General features: G+C 38.4%; 1 protein-coding gene across 2 annotated transcripts in view; it reads right to left on the bottom strand.

Annotated features, from left to right (window-relative positions):
• Window positions 1-8,682: 8,682 nt before the first annotated feature.
• EDEM3 (ER degradation enhancing alpha-mannosidase like protein 3) overlaps window positions 8,683-18,048 on the bottom strand; it is a 73,350-nt gene continuing 63,984 nt past the window's right edge. For both annotated transcript variants that reach the window (XM_010590945.3, XM_003410844.4), the window contains exon 20: window positions 8,683-9,858. In XM_010590945.3, coding sequence (XP_010589247.1) covers window positions 9,440-9,858 — 419 coding nt within the window. In that variant the 3' untranslated portion in view covers window positions 8,683-9,439. The remainder of the gene's footprint in view (window positions 9,859-18,048) is intronic.

Raw genomic sequence — 18,048 nt, 5'->3', positions numbered from 1 at the left:
ACCAAAACAAGAAGCCAGGACACAGTAAGAGAACATAAAATAAATGAATACAATAACTTCTTGATGGCTTGGAGAAAATAGTCAATATCAAAATCACATAAAGAGGCAGATCATGATGGCTTCAGCAAGCTCCCAAACCAAATAATAAAGAAATCTTCCAGAAGAAGAGAACTTTCTGGAATTATCAGAGGTAATTAATTTAAGATTAACATACAGAACTCTTCAAGAGACCAGGAAGGAGATCAGGCAAAACGCAGAACAAGCCAAGGAACACACAGACAAAGCATTAGAGGAAATTAAGCAGATTAGAGAAAAGCATAATGACAAATTTAATAGGCTTCAAGAATCCGTAGAGAGACAGCAAACAGAAATCCAGAAGATTAACATAAAATTTCAAAATTAGACAACTCAATAGAAAGTCAGAGGAGCAGAATTGAGGAACCGGGAGGTAGAATTACTGAGACTGAAGATAAATCACTTGACACCAACATATTTGAGGAAAAATCAGATAAAAGAATTTAAAAAAATGAAGAAACCCTAAGGATTATGTGGGACTCTATCAAGAGAAATAACCTACGAGTGACTGGAGTACCAGAAGCGGGGGGGAGATAATAGAAAATACAGAGAGAATTGTTGAAGATTTGTTGGCAGAAAACTTCCCTTATATCGTGAAAGATGAGAAGATATCTATCCAAGATGCCCATTGAATCCCACACAAGGTATATCCCAAAAGAAAGTCACCAAGATATTTAATAATCAAGCTTACCAAAACCAAAAATAAGAGAATTTTAAGGGCGACTAGGGATAAATGAAAAGTCACCTACAAAGGAGAGTCAATAAGACTAAGCTTGGACTACTCAGCAGAAACCATGCAGGCAAGAAGGCAATGAGATGACATATATAAAGCCTTGAAGGAAAAAAATTGCCAACCAAGAATTATATATCCAACAAAACTGTCTCTCAAGTCTGAAGGCAAAATTAGGACATTTCCAGATAAACAGAAGTTTAGGGACTTCGCAAAAGCCAAACCAAAATTACAAGAAATACTAAAGGGAGCCCTCCAGTTAGAAAATCAATAACGTCAGATAACAGCCCAAGACTAGAACACAAGACAGAGCAACCAGATATCAACCCAGATAGGGGAATCACAAAAATAAATTAAAGCTAAAACACTCAAACAGGGGAATAGAGATGTCATTATGTAAAAGCTGACAACATTAAAACAAAAAAGAGGGACTAAAAAATGTAGTCATAGATCTTTCATACAGAGAGGAAGTCAAGGTGATATAAAGAGATAAAAGATTGATTTAAACTTAGAAAAATAGGGGTAAATATTAAGGTAACCACAAAGGAGACTAACAATCCTACACATCAAAATAAAAAACAAGAAAAACATAAAGTCTCAGCAAACACAAAAGCAAGAACAATGAAAAAGAGGAAAAGACAATAATAAAGAAAAACTACTCAGCACAGAAAATTAAGTGGAAAAAAGAAACTGTCAAGAACACAAACAAAAAAACATCAAAATGACAGCATTAAAGTCATACCTATCAATTATTGCTCTGAATGTAAATGGATTAAATGCACCAATAAAGAGACAGAGAGTTGCAAAATAGATTAAAAAAACACCATCTGTCTATATGCTGCCTACGAGAGACACACCTTAGACTTAAAGACACAAACTAAAACTCAAAGGGTGGAAAAAAATATACCAAGCAAAAAGAAAAAAAGTTTTAACTTTATATGTATTGATGAATTGATTTCTACAAAGACTGTACCAACTTATACTTCTATTAGTGGTGGGAAAAAAAAGCACAAACAAAAGAGCTTGTTACATAGATTTTTGGTGAATATGTTATTGCTCAATTTTTCTGAAAAGAAAGGGAAATAGAGATTATGGAATCTCAAATGAGACATCCCTGTTTATGTGTGGTATCCAGTATTTATGTTCACAATGCCCAATGATGGAGGCAATTCAATACTACCTTCAGGGTTAGAGTATTTACCTAGGAGTAGTGTTAACCTGACTATACTAGGCTCAAGATGGAGTCACTTATGCTAAGCCCCTCATCAGCAAACAGAAACCTAAGTTTCTATTTTCTGTAAATGCCTGACCTTCCCAGAAGCTGAAACCTAGGTCAACCAATCCGCACTTGCCACCTCAGCTATAGTATATGACCTTGCTATAAAACTTCCCAATATGCCATAAAAGGAAAGGAACTTAGAACTAACTCATCACTTTCTGCCCAGCATAGTTTCCTTATACCTGTGTGTCGGTTGTCTGCTTTGTACTACTCTTTGGAGCTCTAGTCTGACTTTCAAACTAGATACTACCCAGTTCTCAAATTGCTGAATAAAGCCAATGAGTTCAAACAAAAATGAATGCTTTGTTGAAATTTTTATTTGACATTAGTAAGGGAGGGTAGGTGTTGCTTCACCTCTGTGGTCAAGTTGACTCTGGCATCCTGGTTCCTCCACTTTTCAGTCCATCTGATTTGAATCTAGAGTTTCAGTTCTCCAAAATCTAGATGGAATCAGTGGAGGAATTGGCCTGGGCTATGCAGAGGGCAACTTTTATCATAAGTGCAAATCGAGGTTATGTGGATTCAGCAGATAGATTGGTGGAAATTGAAGTTGTTTTCATCTGCATCTATTTTCTCAATGAAGCACATAGCAACATCATCAGGTGATGGACAGGGGAGGACTATGGGAGATTTGAAAAGAAAGGTGGTGTGAAACTGTAGTCTCAGAACAGGAAAGTAAATAAACTAGGATAGTGTGGCTGGAATCTCAGGAAGTATTGAATTTAAGATTTAAAGTGATTTATTTTTTCATGATTTAAAATTTTCTTTCCTTTTTTCATGATTTATAGTGAGGCCAGTCAGCAGTGGGGTGTGATTTTATCCGGGTCCATTCAGCTACATAAGTTTAGGTCCAGAATCAGTGGGTAAAGTAAAACCAAACCAAACCTGTTGCCGTCGAGTCCATTCTGACTCATAGTTGGGTTTAGTAAGATTTAAGGTTTTCCCAGGCAAATACAACAGAAGGAGAGAGGCTAATGCTGGCTAAGGTGGGAAGTGAGGGCAGGAGGAGGGGTGATGGAGCTTGAGAAAGTAGTAGCATCAATGGGTTAGGGGTCCTGAGGAATTACTCGAGTGAAGAATACTGAGCCGGTAAGACAGTATGTCATGATTAGAGATTGAGATCACAGGGCTTTACAAATATTTTTCACTATGCAATGACAGTTGGGGTGGAATTAATTAAATTTCACATAACTGTGCTCATGTGAGGCAGGAGAGTGGCCAAATGAACAGGTTAGTACCCCTAAGAGCAGCAGCTATCCTCTACAAATGGAGAAAGCTGGAAGGAAGAGTGGGGAGAGGGAGCATAAAATAAGCTAGTCTGTCAGATTGCCTCTTATACCCTAAGGCCAATGGCTTTTCTTAGAGGTTCAGAAAATATAACGGTGGGGATTCATCTGTAAAATGTGGCCCTTGTTGCTACAAAAGTCTGGTAGTACTGGGTGGAAGGATCAATCAGCCCCTTGGTGTTAAGTTTCTGTATCTTTGACTAGTCAATTTAAGGACTTTGGTTCTCTCCTCAACTATGAGAGGAGGTTTTAAATTTCTTTGTATTGTTTTGTAAAGAAATCACATCCTACTGTTATGCCCAGGCCATTTTTTCAGCATTACTTGCTGCTGCTATTTCTTAAACAGTACCCCTGAGGGTAGGAACATGCTATGTAAGATGCCGTAAGACTTCAGAACTCAAGCAATTCTGTGGTCATCTGGGATGACAAGAATGCATTTTTTATGGGTTAAGAGTGTCGGGGTCTGTGAGTGGACCCCCATTTGTCACTTCATTGAAGAGGGAGGATGGAAACTATAGGTCTCCAGGTTTATAAAGGTAAACCAAGAGCAAGGCCAGCTAGTTAGGTTTGAGAAGGATGTTGTCGTTGTCAAGTCAAATCTGACTCCTAGCAACCCCATGTAACACAGTAGAGCTGCTCCATAGGGTTTCCTAGGCTGTAATCTTTAACGGCAGCAGATCGCCAGGTCTTTTCTCCCTTGGAACGTCTGTTGGCTTCCAAACCGCGGATCTTTTGGGTAGCAGCTGAGTGCTTAACCGTCGTGCCACCAGGGCTAACTAGCAGGCAGAGGCTGACACTTACTCTCCTCAATTAACTCTTAAATTACTTAGCTTCCTCTTAGTAGATGTGCGTGGGATGAAGAACGACTTAACCCAAAGAATTTGGTCTTTGACCTGGTTCCTTTAACCTCTAAAACCTTGGAATTTCCTGAGTGACAGGAATGTCTTGTTATTCACGGAGGGCTTCAGCCTCACCTGACAGGTTATGCTAACCAGCTGACTCATGTTGGGTCAGGGCTGGCCATGCCAGAAAGGCTCACCACATGGTATCAGCCTGACCTGGGGGGAGGGGGAGAAGGGGCAAAGCATGGAATTCAACCACGTGGACAATGATTCAATCATGCCTACATAATGAAACCTCGCTGGATGAGCTTCTTGGTTGATTGATAGACATAAATGCACAGGGAGGCGGGCGAAGGAGGGAAAGATACATCCCTTGGGACATGGAAGTTTCATACTGGGGACCCGCCTAGACTTTGCCCTATGAATCTCTTGTATTCTCTTTGCTCTAAAATTATAATCGTAAGCACAGCACTTTCCCGAGGTCTGTGAATTATCAAACCCAAGAGCAATGGGAAAGCCCCAAATTTGTAGCCAGCAAGTCAAAAGTGAGGGTATCCTGGGGACCCCTGAGCTTGCAGCTGATATCCTGAGGGGGGTAGTGAGAACCACATTTGTAGCCACCAGGTCAGCAGTGCAGGTGTCCTGGGACGCTGGAACTTGGGGCTGAGGACCGAAGTCTCGGGCAGACTCGGCAGTCTGGTGGACTGCACCCCTTAGCGTGTGAGCTCTGACCTAACCCTGGTGGTCAGGGTCAGAAGACCTGCGTTTGCATTCGTGTCAAAGGCGACTTTTAGGGTTGGTGCTGGAAGACACGCATCATAATACGCCTCTGAACTTTGCTTTACCCAAAGAAGAAAAGCGACTTCCCCTTTGAGTTTTGTAAGAAAACACTAACAGATCCTTTCACTCTTGCTGAAACACTGGTGTGAGTGGCACAAGCTGAGACCAGAATTAGTGCCCAGTGAGCCTGAGAATGGATGCCACCATTTCTAAACTTCAATCCCAGATTAGGAGAAAGCAGCCAGGTAGGAAGGTAGTGGCTGAGCAAAAGGTAAACAGACGCTGAATGGGGGTGGAAGGAGGGGTGGAAGGGGTTGAGAAAGGAAGGGAGAGAGGCACACAGGAAGGAGCACTGGCTCTGGAACCAGACCAGGGCTCCATCGCACTCCCCAGTCATTAAATGTGGAACTTTGAGTAAGATGCTTAGAACTTGTTCAAATCTCAGTTCACTCATCCTCCGAACAATAATTACGAATAAGTAATAGCGATTATTATTAGGCCTTTCACAGTATCTGTGCTCAGAAACCGTGGCACCGTACAGACGAAAAGCCCAGTACCACAGTACCTAAAAGTGGCCACTGAAATGCAATGGACTCAGTGGAATTAACAAGTCTTGGTGTTACTTTTTATGACAATATTGAAATGGCAACTGATTTTATTAAATCTAAGTAAACACAAAACACAGCCATGTTACAAACACTGAGAGCGAACTGTTAATATTTCTTCAATTCTATTCTGAGGACCCTTGGCACTAGGTGAGTTGTGAAACTATTCAGTGTTCCTGGGTTTCTACATCTAAAATTCACTCCTCGGGGTAAAATGAAAAAATTTAAAAGGGAAGATGGAGTGGTTCAAAAAAAAAATTAAAGATATAAAGTATAAAGACATGTACAAGAATGCTAAAAATTAAAACTAGATTGGAATATTTACATGTTTTATTAAATCTGTACAATCAGTAATTATAATCAAATACACAATTATATACAAGGATTATATACATTTTGCCCAGACTTTTACATCACAGTAGTTTCCCCTAGAAATATTGCATACATTTATCACCAAACGATAAAATCCAACAACAGTAGTGTTACAGCACCTGTTAGTACAGACATCTTTTTCATAAATTACATCATAAGAAAATATACGGCTGTAAATTGGGCTTTTAAAAATGTCTTTTATAAAATCTGAACATACAATATTTCATTCACAGAATGTTTTTTGTTTTTTTTTTCTATGTTCTGACTGAAGCCTTGTGCATAAAACGACCGGCTGGAATATTTACTAAGTTCTCCCCCACCTCGCAAAAAGAATTATGAGTGCTACTTGAATTACTTATGCTGAGCTTTTTTTAACGATGAATTTGGCATGGGGTTTGGTAAGAGAACAAATGCTGGTTTTACTGTAAAAAGGGTTGTGTGATGGTAATTTAAATTTTTAAAAAATTTTCAAGAGAGTAATTATGTTAGAGAAGCTAAAATCAGAAACTGTCCATTTTCATTTTACTCTAATACTGTGAAGAAAAACTGAAATGTATGTCAAAAGATAATTTGTTCTGAAACAACTGTACTCTTGTTGGAAGCCTATTAAAGGTTAAAAAGAAGGGAGAAAAAAAAAAACCTACTCAACAAATTATCCTGCCCCAGACATGTCTAGTACATCACAATTCTTTCACACTTAAAACTTCAGGGGAAAAGTATTGTAAATTAGGGTCGAACATTTCAATGGACTTTTATAAGCAGAAAAGACTACAGCTATCTTATTTTTAGTAGGTAAACAAGTTAAGTTTCAAAACTTGAAAACACCTGAATTAAACACTTCCTCTAATATCGAACTTTTAACTTTCAGATAAAATCCTTGATTCCAAGTTTGTAAACATTATATAAATCCTTCTTAGTCAAACCATTTTATGGCTGTGGAGATCACTTCAGCTCAATCTTTAAGCAGTTAACATTTAACTGAGGTAGACCAGATGTTTCTAAATTCAGGGTCTCATAGAAACCCCTGAATTTTTAGGAAGCAAATAAAATGTCTAAAAAAGGTATTTTAAAAATAAAACATTTAAAAAAAAAACTAATGCTGTTGGAATTTTTTAATGAACTCAAAAACTACTTCGTGGCAGTATGTCAGGTGAATAAATGTAGGATCAATTACAGTGTTGGGGTTTTGAAGTTGAACGTTACACCTTCATTTCTTAACTAGAGAAAAATCAAGTATAATTCCTTCTGAGTATTAAGTATAATTTGTTAATTTTTCTTTCTTGCTCTTTTTGTTTTGAAATTCACTTTTCTAAACAAGTGAACATTAGCTTCTAAACCTCAATGAAAGGCAACAGCTCCCCCTAATGGCCAAAAGAAGGGAGGGCGGCAGTAAACTGGCTTCTGTGTCACAAGATCCTTCATGCCATTAAGTTCTCTTTGTTGGGAAAAAATGTTATTTTGATAACTTAGAAAAGTAGATTTAGACAACAATGGCTTTGAGTGGCAAATACAAAAATCAAAGCAATGGATATAAGGCTTCTGTAATCAAAGTCTTAAAGGGACATCTGCTCCTTTTCACCAAGCCCCAGTCCTATAAATCAAGGCAAGTCAACTCATTAAGCTTCCGCTATTTTGGCAGCTTTGCAATTAAGACAAACCAAGCACTGTATCTATCCTTCTTGACACGGTATGTATTATACTTCTATCATCTTACACCAAATTGCACATGCAAAGAGACTAAAAATATCCATTTTGGTGTCAGGTTTAATTAAGGGCCAATAAAGCTTGTATTTGTCTACTTCCCCCTCCCCCCCAAAGTGAATTCTCTATTAGATTACTCACAGACCCAATTTATGTTTAGCTGGAATTTCTGAAAGCAGCTATTTATCTCCTTATAAAAGAATTAAGTTTACCTGGGACCTAAGACATACTGTACATGAATATACATAACTACAATACAGCACTGCTGTTCTTTTAACAGCTCAATATACAGTTTAAGCTCCACAGTACCTCAGAATTGTGTTAGGAAGGGTTCCTGTGTAATGTAATGGGAAAGGAAAAGGAAATTAAGTCTCAAATATTCCTTTGGAGCTGATTCAGAGAAGTTAAAAAAAAATAAATAAAATGAGTAAAGCCATGATTTCAACTACAGGGTTGTCTGCAGATATTCACAACAACGTTTTTAAAACTTACATGTGGCCAGCACCAGACTGCCACAAAAAAATTTCAAAAAAAAGGAAAGAAAAAATTCTCATTAAGCTATGTTAATTGCTACTATGTAAGTTTCTTTTACACAAGTCACCATAGGCTAATTTTCAGGTTCATATCAGAAGGAAGAAAAAAAAAAAGGCAAACCTAAAAACCATGATTCAACAGAAAATGTAACAGACTCCCTAGGTGCAACTTTAGAAACCAAAGTTTCAAAGGAAAAAAATCATGAGTTACCCCAGGATTTTTAGATCACTACCACGGTTCCATCATGGCTTCGTAGGATAGAACAATGGAGCGAACTGTATTCAGCTGTTGGCGACGCAGGCCTTGTGGCCCAAATTGCTTACTAACCACGGGACGGAGCAAGGCTGACGGCTAGGAGTGACCGCCCGTGAGAGAAATGAATGAATCGGAAAACTTTTATAATCCGCCCTACAAGGATATAGTGCTGAATTCCATTCCAGAGTGGTCATACCTTTCCCAGCGGGAAGTTCATATCGCAACATTATAATTTCTCCCTTGCTCTGTTCTTCCAAAGCATTAAGTAACCAATTTCCACAATATATTATCTGACCTTTTTACCTGGTCCCACTGATTAGTCTTTACGCAGAGAGCACACAGAGAAAGTACACTGGCTTCACCTTTGGTTTAAATAAAAAGGACATTGGTAAGAGGGGGGAAAAATCAAGTCACCTTGATCGCTTGTCACTGAACAAAGAAAAGTGATGAGCAAAGACTGTTTTCACCATAAATGCATTTGCTTCATATCCACTTAAGTCACTTAAGAGTGATTTTATGAAGGCAGCATAACCAGGATGCCCACAGTGCTCATGTCTCTTCCCAAAAGAGCCTCTAACTCAAAACAAGAAAGCCAAGCTTCCTTCAATTAGAAAGCTATACAAATTCCTACTCCCCACTCCACTATTACCCAAATTTGTTTCTTATCTATCTAGAAACTGCAGCAATCTGGTTCCCAAGAACGCCCAGTTAATGTTTCCCTAGCCTGAGGTGTTGCAGGACAATGCAATGCTGCCATTTGAAGGGGGAGCTGTGAGTTTCCATTTTTGATAGGGCAGTTGTAAACAAGGTCAATTCTAACACAACATTCTCTGGTTCCTACGAATGCTATCCCAGTCAGAATGTGGCTGCTCATCACCATACTCAACACCTCCCAGAGAGAGCCTGTTTAGTATCGGGGTGTCTATTAACCACAGTTCACCTTTTCTTTTTAAATACCTACCACCAGATTCCTTAATGAGTCATAGTTCATCCTTCTCCATCATTTCAAATGCTTCTATATCTTCATTCCAGTCTGCTAATATGGAGTCTATAGGCTGGACCTTTTTACCCCAGCTAACATTAGGATTGGCATCTTCCTCAGTTTCTGATTGTTCTTGAAGTTGGTTATCTAAATCTGTACATTCACCATCAAGACTTGTAGTCTCATGGTTTTCTGTGGGCTTAGAATTCTGTTCGGAAGGGGAGACGTTTGCAGCATTGTCCATCTCTGCTGGAGATGATGATTCTGACGATTCCGGGTGAGAGTTTAGAGAACTTTCCTCAGGAGACTCTGCACCAACCAAATCAGCCTCCTGAGAACTCGACGTAATCTGTTCAGCACTCTGATCCTGAGAATCGTGTTCAGAGGATGGTTGTTCTTCACTTTCCATTTCAGGATCTGTGTAAAAAATAAGCAAACTTCACGCTACTTTGCCTCTGAAAAAATGTACTGTTACACTTTCAAAAGCATACTGATTTTTGCAATAAAATGAAGAAGTAAAAAAGTCAAGGTACATCATGTTACTGCAGAGCGGTGAACGTTAACACTGAAAATAAAAAAAGTCTTATAGATAATGCAATCACTTTTTTTGGATACTCATTTTGCAAAATGCGCCAGTAAATATACTTTTCTAAGTTGAAAGAAATGGCTCTAAAAACTGGTAAGACTATTAAAAATTGCCAAGAAATACACTAACAGTAAAATGCACATAAAATTGCAATTTACATCTAAAATTTATTAAATATTTAAGTTCAGGAGAGCTTGTGCATGAGAACATACTGAAAGAATAAACTTTAAACAGTACATATCATTGCTATATTTTAAGATAATTGTATCTTTTGAAAAGTTAAATTCCTACTCAGTAAGCCAAGAAGATGCAGATAATACAAGATTTTTGGACGGTTAAGGATATTAACGTGACTGATTAAATAAAATATTTTTGCAAAGAAGACCTGAGATTATTTACAAAATTTCTATTTCATTATTGTAGGTCTATGAATTTTTTAAGATATAGTCATTCTAAAATCCACTGAAGACTAAAAAGTAAGTTAGGCCTCTTGTAATGCACCTACAACGAAGCCACAAGGGACATTTTATTTAGGGTTGTAACAAGGAAGTGCTTCAAAAGCATTGGCCCTACCTGCTGCATCCTGCTCAGCCTCTGCCATGCAGTAAGTCAGCCAGAACCTACTGAGTGTCCACTGTGCGGCAGGCACTGTGCACGGTATGGGGAATAAAATGAGGAGCAAAAACGTACACTACACCTGCCCTCACGGGTGGTTGCAGATGAAGAGAAGAACTTTTAGAAATAATCACATGAAATAAATGGGAAACTGCAACTGTGACACGGATAATGAAGGAGACATATATATATGGTGCTCGGAAAGTTTATAATAAAGCAATTTGAGGGTTTCCTTCAGGAAGTGGCACGAGCTAAGATTTACAGGATAAGTAGAGTTCATTAGTAAAAGAAGGAAAGGAAGAGTACTCCAGGTAGAGGAAACAGAATATACAGAGGTACAAGGGCAGGAGGGAGCTCAGTGAGAATAAAAATAGTCAGAGATGTTACAGCAAAGAAAAAGACAAAAATGGTGAGAGAAGTGCAGAATCCACTGGTGGCCACACACTGGGAGGCTGTGTACGCCATATTACACAGTTTGGTCTTTTTCCTCAAAGAAATGGGAAATCATTAAAAACAGAGGCATAACATGATCCAATGTGCAATTTGAAAATATATCTCTGGCTAAACGGTGAAGAACAGATAAGAGAAAAGCCAGAGAAGAGGCTACTACAGACTTCCAGAAATAATTATAACTGGGACTAAGATGGTGATAGGGAAGGTGGAAGTGGATGGATTTGCTTTTCATAAGTAAACATATGTCATGGACTGAACTGTGTCCCCTAAAAATACGTGTCAACTTGGCCAGGCCAGGATTCCCAGTATTGTGTGTCCTCCACTCTGTGGTGTGCTGTAAATCTGAACCTCTATATATGTTAACGAGGCAGCATCAGTGTGGGGGTGTATCTCGAGTCAGTCTTACAAGAGGGTGTGACTCAAGTCGCAGCCTTGCTTGAGTCATATCTTTTATCTTTTACAAGAGATAAAAGGAGAGAGAAGCAAGCAGAGGGGGAGGTACCTGACTACCACCAAGAAAGAAGAGCTGGGAGCAGAATGCATGCTTTGGACACAGGCAGGGTTCCCGTGCTAATAACGTCCTAGACTCAGGGGAAGGTTGAAGTCAGTACACATGGAGATCTCCATGGAGCGCTGGGCTCACAGATGTTAAAAGGAGACAAAGATCATTCCCCAGAGCCGACAGAGAGAAAGCCTTCCACTAAAGCTGTTGCCCTGAATTTGAACTTCTAGCCCCTAAATCATGAGAGAATAAACTTCTGCTTGTAAAAGTCATCCACTTGGGTATTTCTGTTATGGCAGCACCAGATAACTAGGACAATAGAACTAGAGATGGATTACATACATGGAGACAGAGAAGGTGATAGTGGAGAAAGGAAGGGAGGTATAAAAGATGATTCCCAAGTTCCTGACTTCTGCAAGTGGATGGAGGTGGTGTTTTGTTCTTGTGGGGTTGTTCTGAGGGGGCTGAGGGGGAAAGGAAGACCATATGTACAGCACTGGCTGGTTGAGACTAAGATGCTTTTGAAAAATCAAAGAGGAGGTACTGAGTAGATAGTTGGATATTAAGGTCTGTTGCTCAGAGCAGAGAGGTTAGCACTGCTGATATAAATTTGTAGGTCATTTGTTAAGGGAGTAACCAAAGCCACAGGCATGAATGGGACTGCCCAGCCAGAGAGTAAAAAGGGCATTTAGCTTGAGGAACTCCAATATTTAATGGCAAGGTAGAAGAGCAAAGGAACAGCCAGAAATAACAAACATATGTCCAGGAGAACACTGTGTTATGAAAGCTAAAAGTAAAGAGTTTTTCAAGAAGGAGGGAGTAGGCCAGAGGAGTCAAGTAAGATGAGGACTAGAAAACCCCCTCATATTAGTTTCTCATATGAAACTTATTGATGGCCTGAATGAGAGACAGCATGTCAGTGGAGTAAAGGGAAGCTAGATAGGGAATGATTAAAATTAACAGTCAGGAATAAGAACTGAACAGAAAATACAAATTATATAATTTTACATAAATGGAGAAACAAAGAATACTAATGCATACATAATTATGGAAATGGAAACAACGGATTTCTCCTAAGCACTTTAACTTTAAAAAGAGAAAGGTAAAGGTATAATCATAATTAAGACCACTATACACAGATAAAGGAGCAACACGCTTCTGTAAAGATTACAGCCTTGGAAACTCTATGGGACAGTTCTACTCTGTCCTATAGGGTCACTATGAGTCGGAATGGACTTGGTGGCACAGAACAACAACATAAACGGATTAAGAACAAGCTTTATTTTTCTCCACCTAAGGTGCTATTTATTTTACTTACACCGCCTAACATGTTATATAGACTTTATGTAACACCATCTAACATGCATAGATTTGTTTGTGCAACCTCCCACGTCCCCCGTCATCTTTATTAGGGCAGGGAGTTTGTCTCTTTTGTGTGCCTTTGTTCCAGTGCCTGGAACAGTGACTGGCAAGTAGTAGGAAAAATAATTCACCCTGGGATAAATCTATTATAAAACCACAAAACCCGAAAAGTATGTGGGCATGCAGGAAGGCACAGGTGGGTATGTATGTATGTATGCATACAGATTAGGTCGGAAGATCTGACCTGACCACGGATGTTTAAGTTCTCAGGGTTTGTTTTTTGTTTTTTGGCGGGGGGGGCTGGGAGGGGGGTGTCAGGGGCATCCCACACATTTTCTCCTCTGAGCTTGTAGAAGGGGTGCATTTTATTGGATAGTTAGGGATACCACGGTAAGGTCCAAAGAAAAGAAAGTAGGGGGCTGGCTGCTTAAAGCTTATTTATGATAGGCTAAGGAGATCAAAAAGAAAAGGAAATGGCATAGGGCTGTTTGCTCTAATAATAAAGATTGTGCTTTTGGCTAAAAATTCCTCTATGGCTACTTATTACACAACGTTATTTTGAAAATCTAGCTAATGCAATAGGATGAGAAGTAAAATAATCAGAGCAAGTATAGAAAATGGAAAGGTCAAATTATCTTTATTTGCAGATTATATACTTAAACTAGAAGCAACCTAATTAAAAAACAAAAAATACTATTAAAATTAATAAAAAATTTTGATAACCAGTTGCTGTGACCCAATGTGTGCCAGAGTAGAACTGTGCTCCACAGGGTTTCCAAGGGCTGACTTTCTGGAAGTAGATCACCAGGATTTTCTTCCAAGGCACCTCCGGATGGACTCAAATGTCTGACCTTTAGGTTAGCAGCCACGCACGTCAGCTAGCTGCACCACCCAGGGACTCCAGGTATATGTTCTTGGATGGAAAGTCTTAATGTTAAAAAAAAAAAAAAAAAATTCCTTATTTATAAAACAAACATGTAATTATACAATTTCAAAATGAACCCCATTTCTATTTCTTCTTCTTTTTGGAACCAGGTACAATTTAAAATAAAGTTCCTATGGTTAAGTGCTTGCTTCCTAACCAAAAGGTCAGCAGTTCAAACCCACCAGCCACTCCGTGGGAGAAAAATGTGGCAGTCTGCTTCTGTAAAGATTTACAGCCTTGGAAACCCTATGGGGCAGTTCTACTCTGTCCTATAGTGTCGCCATGAGTTGGAGCTGACACGACGGCAATGGGTTTTTTGGGGGGGAGTTATGGAAGAATGACGGTATGAGTCAAAAATCGACCTAATGGCACCTAATAATAACATGGAAGAATGTACATCAAATAGAAGTCAAGAAATTCTGAAAAGAATCAGAGGTAACATCTGACATAACAGATAGGAAAATTATTCAAAATAGCAAGCTGACTTATTATTGGCACAGGAGTAAACAAATAAATCAGTGGAACAGAACATCAAGTCCAGAAACAGATGGTTTACTTAATAAATGGTGCTTAATAAGTGACGTTTCAGCTGGATAGAAAGTTAGACTCCTAACTTATATTAAAATAATAAATTCCACATGAATTAAAAACCAAATGTAAAAAATAAGATTATAAAAATTTCAGAAGAAAATTTAAGAAGACATTATGTAAAATACAAGGTAGTTGACCTTCTGAAGTAAGACAGGAGACTCTGGAGCCTTAAAGGAATTAATTAATATTTCTAAGTTCATAAAATTCTGAAGTAGATAAAAGTACCATAAAGTTAAAAGATGATAAATTGGAAAAATATTTTATATACATGCATATACAAGTAATAAAAAGGTCCTATAAATTATTTACAAAAATACAAAACTTATTTTAAAACGGCAAAACATATATAGGTAATTCAGAAAACAGAAAAAAAAAGAAATTTTATTTACAAAAGGAAATGTAAATGAGCCCAAGATACCATTTTCGCCCATTACTCATTGCCGTCAAGTCGATTCTGACTCATAGCGACCCTACAGGACAGACTAGAACTGCCCCATAGGGCTTCCAGGGAGCATGAAGTGGATATGAACTGCTGACATTTTGGTTAGCAGCCGAGCTCTTAACCACTGCACCACCAGGGCTCCTTTTCACCCATTAGCTTGGCAAAATTTTACAAGAGCAATATAATTCAGCTCTGACTGGAAAAAGAGGAAACGTGTACACTCAAATCTTGCTGGAAATGATGTGAATTGCTACAATCTTTTTGAAATGTAACCTGTAACATCTATTAAAATTAAAAAAGACTCATCTTTTCCCAAGCATTCCATTTTAGGGAATCTCAAAATTCTAGAGAAGTAAAAGTATCAATATGTAAAAAGTTACGTAGAAGAATGTTTTCCAGACCATTGCTTGTAGTGGTAAAACAAAAACAGCAAACTGGAAATAGTTTAGATGCCTAATAATGGAATACGGGACAGTTCTACTCTCTCCTGTACGGTCACTACGAGTTGGAATCGAGTCCACGGCAATGGGTTTCCTAATAATGGAATAGGAGTCCTGGTGGAACAGCGGTTAAGCACTCAGCTGCTGACCAAGAGGTCAGCGATTAGAATCCACCACCGTTCCAAGGGAGAAAGATGTGACAGTCTGCTTCTGTAAAGATTACAGCCTTGAAAACCCTATGGAGCAGTTCTACTCTGTCCTACAGGACTACAGGATCACTATGAGTCAGAATTGACTCCATGGCAATAAGTTTGGGGTTTTTTTTTGGGGGGGGGGGTTTATAATGGAATGGTTAAACAAATTATGGTATGGCCAAACTACTAAATATAGTTTAAAAGAATAAGCTATGCTATCCTGCTGGCTTGGAGGGATATGTTTAATATAGATTTAACTGTAAAAGGCAAGTTACTAAATGATGTATATAGATTAAAAAACCTATACTGTGAAAATATATAAAGCACAGAGAAAGGTATGAAAAAGTTACACACCAAAGTGTTAACAGTGGTTAGTTATCTCAGGAAGATGAGAGATTATTAAATTTTTCTTAATACATCTCAATTATTTGTTACAAGTTTAAAAGTTGTTCAAAAGATGGCAATGATCACTATAGAAAACACTATATAAAGAAAAGTACCAAGGGCTGGTGAAATTGGAAGAGAGAGAGAGAGAGACAGAGGGAAAGGATTTCGAAGAAGATACTCATAGAAGAAATGTTTTTCATAGGCTTATGGAACTATAGAGCCAAGAAATGCACGCAACAATCAGGAAAGTAAAAATGGCAGAGAAATACAAAAAGGAAGAAGGCATTAGGGGCTGCCACATAAATCTTCCTTCCGAGGTCCCTATTGTCACCCATAGCTGAGTATCATAGACCTATGAGCATAACAACTACAACCTTAAATTCAGGAACGGTATAACAGAAACACAGAAAGCAAAGCAAGAATGGAGAAAAGCTCAAGATACAAAGAAAAAAAAAATTAGAAGTTTTAATATTCGGGATAGCTACTAAAAGGGAAAAGGGAACCTCGGCAAAGACTCAGAGAATGAATGTTTTAAAATCAATCATTCATTCATCTCTTCATTCAGCATTTACTGAGAGCAAGGAATATAGAAATGACAAACAGGTAAAGAACCATAATGTAATGTAAATATTATAGTAGAACTGTATTAAGAAGATGCCCTTATAAACAGGTAGGGCATAGGGGATTTTTAAGGCAGTGAAACCATTCTGTATGATACTGTAACGGTAGACATCCATTATGCATTTGTCAAAACTCATAGTGCTGTACAATACTGAGTGTGAACCTTAATGGAAACTATGGACATTAGTTAAAAATCATGTGTCAATATTTTCCATCAATTTTAACAAATGCACCATACTAATGTAGGATGTTAATAATAGGAGAAACTCTGTGTTTGGAAAAGAGTGTCAGAGTGCTCCTTGTACTTTTTGCTCAATTTTTCTATAAACCTAAAACTGCCATAAAAAAAGTCAATTAAAAAAAGAAATTCTTAATTTTACCCTGGAGAATAAGAGAAAACTTCATAGAAGATGGTATTTAAACTAGGTATTTAGGATATTCAAATATTACTCAAATTGGAAAAGGGCTATGGGGGTGGAGATAGTGATTGATAAGGCATTTTCAGAAAGAGGGAAGAGATGTGAAAATGAAATACATGAGAAAGTATGACACAGAGAAGACAGAGCAGGTGTCAATTTTGCTAATAAACAAGAATGCTCCCAATGCCCGCCTCCAGGCAGAGGCCATCTGCATAAGTGCTACAACTTTTTTTCCTTAAAATCAAATCCTTCCCAACAGCAACCTAAGTGGTACAGCTACCCTCGACCAAGTTCGGTGGGGGATGATCTTAGAAAAAGTGACACTGCCTGACTTAAAGCTGGAGCAGTTCAAACCATGGGCCCTTTCTTTCTTCCATGGGACCCCATTCTCTCTATCTGCCTCTTTACTAGATGGACACATACATAGGAGAAGCGCTGAAAACATCTGTCTCTAGCCTGCGCCTGTAAGGCACGGCAGGCCTCCATCAAATGTCACAAGGATGAGAATGTACTGGAACTTAAAAATGCTGATTTTTTTTTCCCCTTGAGAAATGATACTGAGAAAATGAAACTGACCCTTAATTGTAAGATGCTGTAATATGGATCTAAAGGTAGCAACACACTGCTTTGTGTGTGTGTGTGCGTGCGTGCGTGCGTGCAAGGTTGTAGTTATTATTAAGAACATTTACATAGTCCTGAAAGTTTGGAAAGAGGAACAATATGAGAGAGGATATTAAAAATTCTGTTCAACAACAAACTGGATAAATTAACTTTTAAAGGAAGCGTGACTGGTTTGACCTGAGGAGGCAACATGACAACTGGATAAATTACTCAGGCTTTAGCTTCTAAAGAGTTATGTGTAGTAAGATACCTAAGAAAATTTGCTAGCGGTTAGGACTGTTCCAGAAATACCTATACTCTTGGCTGGCATTTATCATCAAAGGAAGTTGGGAGTGGGGTGGGGACTTGTTTTGGGGGTTTTATTTTTCTGTACAGTCATACCTCAGAAATACTGTGAGTTCAGTCCCAAGCCACTGCAATAAAGTGAGTATCACAAAAAAGTGGGTCCC

This window comes from Loxodonta africana, chromosome 25 (genome assembly GCF_030014295.1).
Source record: "Loxodonta africana isolate mLoxAfr1 chromosome 25, mLoxAfr1.hap2, whole genome shotgun sequence".
NCBI classification, from domain to species: Eukaryota; Metazoa; Chordata; class Mammalia; order Proboscidea; family Elephantidae; genus Loxodonta; species Loxodonta africana.
Note: the sequence above shows the minus strand (reverse complement) of the source record. Positions and strands in the feature narration are given on the sequence as shown.